This window comes from Hippocampus comes, unplaced genomic scaffold (assembly GCF_001891065.2).
Source record: "Hippocampus comes isolate QL1 unplaced genomic scaffold, H_comes_QL1_v1.1 scaffold124, whole genome shotgun sequence".
In the NCBI taxonomy this organism is placed as follows: domain Eukaryota; kingdom Metazoa; phylum Chordata; class Actinopteri; order Syngnathiformes; family Syngnathidae; genus Hippocampus; species Hippocampus comes.
The window spans coordinates 173952-181506 of NW_017805075.1; the positions used below are offsets into that span (position 1 = coordinate 173952).

The window sequence follows — 7555 nt, forward strand, 5'->3', positions numbered from 1 at the left end:
TAATTTTATTTATTTATTTATTTATTTTTTTAATGAATATGTTTGAAAAAATCCGCGATGCACTGAAGCCGCGATAAACGAACCGCGAAATAGCGAGGGATCACTGTATATGCGCCAATGGCAGTAAACAGGTGGATTCCATGTGACGAATACCAACGTGAGAGACATACAATGAGCCTCTGTCAGATGAACGACAGCTCGTGCCTCGGAAAATTAACAAGAACGGTCACTGGTCTCTCAAGGCACATTCGTATTTGCATTGCAGCAATTACCGAGTCCATTTACCATCACTAGTCCCCCTTAAAAGCCAATGCTGTAAATGAGCATTGATGACTTCTGACCTCCTCTTTTGGCCTCCCGTTTGACCGCCTCCATGCCACCAGACTGCTCAATGATGTTATAGACCATCTGGGACGTCTGCTCATCCCTCATCTCATCCTCTCCGATGCCTGCTTGGGAGAGGAGGTTCCACAGGTCGGGGTCCAGATTGTTGGGGTCAAACCCGACATGCTTGACGTGCCTGAAAGGAAGGAATTTTAATTCTATATGATGATACTCGGAGAGGCAAACATTTTTGGAGGAGGAATTGTTCGATTTAGCAGTCTTTGGCGCACATTATTAGATAGGCGAATAAAGCATGACAGTTGCATCGCTGTGGACTTTCTACTTGCTATTACCTCCCCTATCTATGTCACATTTAAGAGCTGAAATCCAGTCAAGACTGTGGAGTCACATTATTAGATGGGCTAGCAGCTAGCTAGACAAAGTTGCCCCCATCCCCTGTGTGGGTGTGGCTATGATAGTACACGAATAATACAGGTATTCGTGTTGGACAGGGCAGATCTTCTTCCGCATCTGGCGGAAAATGCTCCAAGGCCGTGTGCTCGATCATTTTCGTATCTAAAATACAGTCTTCTGGTAGTTAATGTTCATATAATCTCGCAGTAAAGATAAAAGAACAGGGAGGTTGCCACAGAACTACTCACTACTTTGTGGAACAGTTTTAGGACACTTGGTTGGTTACAAGACATCGCCGTTACTTCTGGCACTCGATTAAACAAACAAACCGAACCTCTCATGCATGAAGTAACATTTACTGCAACATCAAAACATTTTACAAAACGTCAAAAGCCAAACATTCTCAAGATGACTTACTTAAATCCACTGGGGGCGCCAATGTCAGCTTTAGAGAGTCCCTTTTTCTTGTTTTTCTTGTCCTTTTTCCCTTTCCTGAAGGAGGAAGCCGAGGGTATCAAGCGGTAACGTAGGGAAACATCGGGGCTCGGGATATCCATGGAGTCTTTGTGAAAAGAACCGCGGCTACCAGATGCCGCTTTTGGAGGACAGTAAATAAAGGCTTGTCATTCATTTATTGCTGCAGTTCATCGTGGTAATCGTAGCAAGGCGAAGGAGTTACATTTTTCTGGTGGGACAGCAGGAAGAGACCCTCGTTCTACACAAAAATGGGAACATGAACATGAGTAAATTCACACTTTGGAAAAGGAAAAAAAACATTGCAAACAGCCCTTTAACTTTTTCAGTCGAACCTCATTTGACCTTCTTCAAACTTTTGAATGCAAACGTCCAACTGTTTGACAGCAAAATTCACAGGCATTTGAGCAAAGAAAAATAATATCCTAAACTTCTACACCTTTCTGTGAGCCTTCCAGTCTCTCTCTTGCAACTTGTTGATGGCATTCTAAACTCTGTCTGAGAACAGTGTGTCAGAAGCCTTGTCATGACGATCACAATTGTTATATGTCATCTTGGTCTCTCCATTATTGATGACATTCGTCAAAACCATCAATCAAATAATCAGATACAAATGTTATTTTGCATGCAACATACACAAGATTTACTGTAAAATCATTTGGGGGGGGACTATTTATTGACTGATCATTGTTTCTTTGTTTGTTTGCTGGATAAACAAAAACAAATAAACACCAACGAAGCACTATCCCATGAGGGCGAGTGATCTTTTTGAAACTGAGAGCTATTTCTTGGGTACTGATTATTGCAGAAGGGCGACTCGTTTGGCGTACAATTCTGAGGACACCTCGGGTTTAACTACATGGAAATTACAAGTTATTCAAACGCTGACTGCAAATAATGAGCACAATTAAACCGGCTAGACTTTCCCCGATAAATGGATTACGATTCAGTTACTGGTTGGTCCATAGCATGTCATAAAAAAGTTGCTCATTGTTTTCTTTCCAAAGTAACAGCAGATGTTTGTAGATGTCTTATTCGGATTAAACACAAAGATAATCAGTCTGCTTTTGTGAAGGACAACAGAATTCAGAGACTATTTTCTGCTGAGAGGCTGAAATGGGAGCCATTGGACAATTTGAAGTTATAAAGTGGGTGTAAACAATGAATCAATTATAAAAAATAGTTGTTGTTTCTAACTTTAAAAGACATCCTGTACAGCATTCTGCCTTCTTCTGTCTCATGTTCGCATTTTACTTACCGTAATTGTAAAATATTTCTCCAGGGTGGAGACAGTGGAAGACTCATGTTAAAAGCCAGTATGAAAAATTCTGCCTCGACAAAGACAAGAAGGCTCCATTTTGATGGAGACTGTCAGAGATGTGTCATTTAATGTTTCAAAAATCTTTTTTTTTTTTTTTGTTTACATCATTTTGTTGTTGTTATTTGCCAATGTGAACCGCTTGCAGTTACCGTTGTAAACAATTCTTCCAAACGAATGACAGCATTGTTATTTTTGTCAAGGCAGACTTTTGGATACACCTCTCGTATCGAACATATTAATAAAATAGAGAACCCATTGAGTGGGTTTTAATGAAAGGAGTGTAGTACCTTGCCGGTTGCTCCTTTGGTTGATTTTTCCCACTACAGCATTTCTGAAGGCTTCTGCTTCCTGCTGCTCAGCAAAATTCAGTCCAACCTGACAGTCCTGCACGGCAGGCGCAAAAGCATAAGACAAAGCCTCTTGGAAAGAAGCCGCCCATGACTGATCCAGCAAATACTTGTGAGGCACAATTTGACCGCACGGTGACTGTTGAAATGTCAACTGAAGGGCACACTTACATCGGCAGCAAAGGTGTGAAAGTACAACTGCGGAGCTGTGGAGTAAACTATTTGGTTGTAGAGTTCTTGCTCCCACAGCTGCCTCCCAGCCTGTGGGAAGTAAGACAAGTCATTTTTCCTCAACTGTCTTTGACTTTCAAACAAGTCCCAAGCTACTGTGGCAAAAATCAAGTAAATCGAGTCAAACTATTCCTTGGGTTAAGCAAGTCTTAAGGCACATCATATACTGTAATTTTGCTCACTTACAACATAGTTGCAAATTAGCCACTTGGAACTCAGTGTTCGTTCTTGACTTAGTTAGCTGTAACGCTGTTATAATCAGTTTATGAATAGTCGCGAGCAGGGGTGGAGCTTCACGCTGGCCAATGGACAAAGGCTTAGAATTGCAAAGAATGAAGAGATTCACGTGTCGTTCTTAGATATGAATTGAATGCCAGGATACAAAATGATGACAGTCATCTGTGACAACTAATCACTCTGATTGGCTGGTAGCTCGAGAATCAGTGCATGAAACAAAAGTTGACTCTGAGAAGAAAGCAAATAAACAGCAAAGAAAAAAAGGCTTTAGGGACTAAATTCAACTCATCAAAACATTGTGTTTTACTCTGATTTGTTCCTCTTTATATTATGAGTATATTGGGCAAGGTTCTGAATGTGCGCGTATTCAATTTCATGAAACTCTAACTTCGGATGTTATGAGCAACGATGACTTTGCCAGGCAAATCTCACAACCTCTGAGTTACTTGTGAATTTACAAGTGTGTGAACACGTGTGTACAAGTATATGTGCTTGCGTGTATGCGCACATGCGTGACATTCTCTTGATTTATAATGTACCGTACCATGTCCTTAATTACCCTGAAGTAAATGTATCGTGCCAATTACATTTCGTTCCATCCCTAGTAAACAAGAAAGACTTTTTCAAGTGTTGGAGTTCGAGTTTAAATGTAATCGAATCTCATGAACACCAAGTCAAAGTCAAGTCGTGCATTTGATCATTTTTAGCTCAATAAGCCAAATAGGGCTCAACCACGGGGTCACGTAACACGCAGTGTGGCTAACGGTTAACCAGCTAACAGTCAGCCAACCCTATACTCTCGTTCACTGACTTTCACTTCACATTAAAGGCACACACATTCAGTGTCCCCAAGTGGACAAAAATGATACCTTGCATTTGTTTTGGTATTGTGTGCATTGAGCTTTACAATATATAGCTAACAATGTAAAGATTTGGTCACCACATTATGGATTTTGTCAATGGCAGGAGTGGACTGGACTGGACTGTAACCTCTGCGATAAACCAAGGATTGTTGTATTCGAATTTTCGGGTGATGGGAGGTGAGGCAGCTTGTGTGGCTTCCGCGGAACGTTCTTCACACGTGATGTGCCACAGTTACCTTCAAATCGTACATGCGAAAGAAGTACGAGCGCTGAGGGTTGTCCTTAATGAGGCAGACCACGCCAGTGTGCTGCAGGCTCCACGTGGACGGCTGGTGAGGCAGGGCCATGAACAACTGCGCCACTGCAGTGGCCATAGACTGTATATGCAGACACACACACACACACACACACACACACACACACACACACACACACACACACACACACACACACCGATGTCTACACGTTGATTTTCACTTTTGAGCTCTTGTTTTCTTTGTATGCGTTTTCAGTTGACTTAATCTGCATTGGTGTGTGACCACTGAGCGTGCCGGAGAAAAAGAGATGCTTGCAGACCAACACAAGAGACAGCGTCGAATTCTGACACCAGAGGAAGAAATGCTCGAGGCGCCATTTCCTCCTTTTCGATGACTTCATGTAAGGAGCTTGTTCGAGATACACAATGCGACTTTATAAATAGCTTGGAAAGAGGTGATGAGGGCTTCAGACAAGAGATAGGGTTTCAATACAGGGTTAGGTTCGGAAACTAGGGTTAAGGTTTCAATTTAGGGTTTTCAAGTCAGGGTTCAGCTTTCAAAGTTGAGTTTCAAACCATTCTTAGGGTTTTCAAATTGAGTTAGGGCATCAAAGTTGGCTGGTTTTAAGTGATGGTTATGGTTTCAATGTAGTGGTGTTTCCAAGGGTTATGGTTTCTATTTATGGTTTCAAGACAAGGTTAAAGTTTTAAATTAGGAGATTCAAGCCAGTGATTTCAACTCAGGGTCAGATTTCCAAGTCGGAGCTAAGTTTTCAAAATGGGTTTTTGAGCCTGGGTAAGGGTTTCAAATTACGACTTTCAAGCCATGGCTGGGCTTTTAAAAGTAAGGGTTTTAAAACATGTTAGGGTTTCAAGTCTGGGCCAATGTTTCAAATTAGGGTGTGCAGCCAGGGTTGGGGTCAAGGGTTAAGAATTTAAGTTGAATTTTCAAGCCAGGGCTTCAAGTTAAGGTTTCAAGCCAGAGTTAAAGACTTCTAGAAGGATTTTAAGTCTGGATCAAGGTTTTGAACCAGGGTTTGGGTTTCAAGTGGGGGCTTAGGGTTTGAAACAAGTATTAGAGTTTCTAATTAGGGGCTTTCAAGATTGGGTTTTCTGTAGTTTCAGTTTATGGTTTAAAATTGCAGTTACAACCAAGGGTTAGTTTTTCAAGTCCTAGTTAGGTTTTTAAAATTGGGTTCTCAAGCCAGGGTTGAGTTTCAAAATAGGGTTTCAAGCAAGGGTTAGGCTTTCCAGCCGGCGTTAATATAAAGTAAGGTTTTAAAGCCAGAGTCCAGGGTTAGGGTTTCAAAGTGAGGTTTAAAGCCAGTGTTAGAGTTTAAAATAAGTTTCTCACGCTAAGATTAGGGGTTCAAGCCTGTGCTAGGTTTATGAACTCGGTTTAGGTTTTCAAGTGGAGTTTCAAGCCAGGGTCAAGGTCTCAAAGCAGGATTTCAAGCCTGCATTAAGGTTTTGAACCTGGGCCAACATTTCAAAGTGTTTTGCAGAATTCCAATTTGTATTTTCCCAGAATATTACCAGTGAGCACCTGTTAAAAAAAACAATCAAATAATGTTTGTCAAATAATATGAGAGAGATTTCAGTTGTATCAACCTGGAAAAAAGAGGTAGGCTGTAATTTTAACAAGCGTGCGCGAACACACGGACACGCAGATTGGAGTGTCAACTTACAGCACACCTTCTGCCAAGCAGGTTGTCCAGGGCCTGATTTTCCTGCAGGCTTAGCAGGGAGCTCTGCGCGTTCTCCGTTTTGGTTTTAGTTGCTCGGCTCATGGCGCAGAACTGCGACCAACTCTTGCTGGTGTGCAACGGTGTCTTCTCAGCACTGGCCGACGCGCCACCGCAATGGAGGAAGTTGAGCCTCTTCTCTGTTACTTCAACTCGTAGCAGGAAATGCACAGACACACTTCTCCAACCCCCACTTGTTTTCTCTCCGAAACTCGCAGCACATATACTGAGCTACTTCCATTTTCTTGACTTTACTCCTTCTATTGTCAGAGCTCAGAAGGGGTACAAATGAGACATACTTTATTGACAGACAGTTCAAATTAATTTAAAACTGTACAGGAAGAACAAACAAATTCAACATAGATTTTAGTCAACATTTACAGACATGAAAAGACTTAATTTACTATTCAAATTCCATTGATTGTCATGTTTCTATAGGAAAAGCTTAACACAAATAGGATGAGGTTTCCAGCTGTGTTACACATGGTGGCAGTGGTGTCAAACGTATGGACCGTTCGCCAGAACCAGATCATCCCGGAATCCAATCCAGCCAATAAGGAAAAAAACTTAAGTGCAAATTTTCACGAAAAGTAACTATTACTAATTTGGTCCCACTTGACAGCAAACTGGGGTGAACATGGCCCCTGTTTGACACCCGTGCTCTATGGCTTTAACATGTTACAGTAACTGCATTCATTGTTTGGTTTGTAACGACAGACAAAATTGACCTTCTTTTACAGTGGCAAAAGCCCACAAATGGCATCATTTTTGGTTGCAGCATTTTTTTTCTACACAACTTCCAATAATCTCACCTCCACAAACTTTCAGAGTAAGTTAGTAATATTTCACATAACTCATTGTTAAAGTCAGCAAAATGCACATTTTTTTAAAAACCTCAGCGTGGCACTAACTCTCGTCGTTCTTATTTTAGGTGAAAGTTCAATGCAAAATTTCATCATGGAGGAACCAAACTCTGAAATGGGGTCATACGCATGCGCCAAATGAAATGTTGAATTAATTTTGATGACTAACGAGTTGCCGTACTGCCTAACTTACAGGAGTGCCTTGAGATACGAGTTTAATTCATTCTGTGACCTCACTCATAACATAAATCGTCTTTCCACATTGAAATGAATGGAAATGCCATTAATCCGTTCCAGCCTCCCTTTTTAATAAGAAAAATACTGTGCTGCTCTTCCTCATGTGCCTGCCTTGGCAATATAATATAGTCATGCACCCACAAATGAAGAATAGCTTCACAACTACAGTAGGTGACTAATAAGATGCTGATCATTTTTTGCAGAGGATAAGGTATATATTTCTGTAAGTTTTGTTATATCATC

The 7555-nt window shown here is 41.2% G+C and overlaps 1 protein-coding gene and 1 long non-coding RNA gene across 3 annotated transcripts in view; one reads left to right on the forward strand and one right to left on the reverse strand.

The window, feature by feature from the left end:
- wasb (WASP actin nucleation promoting factor b) overlaps positions 1-6342 on the reverse strand; it is a 12654-nt gene extending 6312 nt beyond the window's left edge. Inside the window, exons 1-7 of one of the 2 annotated variants that reach the window (XM_019865079.1) lie at positions 6156-6342; positions 4448-4588; positions 3052-3141; positions 2821-2917; positions 1418-1453; positions 1156-1333; positions 342-520 (exon numbers count right to left, since the gene is read on the reverse strand). In XM_019865079.1, coding sequence (XP_019720638.1) covers positions 342-520; positions 1156-1333; positions 1418-1453; positions 2821-2917; positions 3052-3141; positions 4448-4588; positions 6156-6257 — 823 coding nt within the window. In that variant the 5' untranslated portion in view covers positions 6258-6342. The remainder of the gene's footprint in view (positions 1-341; positions 521-1155; positions 1334-1417; positions 1454-2820; positions 2918-3051; positions 3142-4447; positions 4589-6155) is intronic. The other variant, XM_019865080.1, reaches the window with a different exon arrangement.
- On the forward strand, positions 3108-3814 carry LOC109512955 (uncharacterized). The gene is made up of 3 exons (XR_002167631.1): positions 3108-3195; positions 3255-3257; positions 3316-3814. It is a non-coding gene; the product is annotated as an uncharacterized LOC109512955 (long non-coding RNA).
- Positions 6343-7555: the final 1213 nt, after the last annotated feature.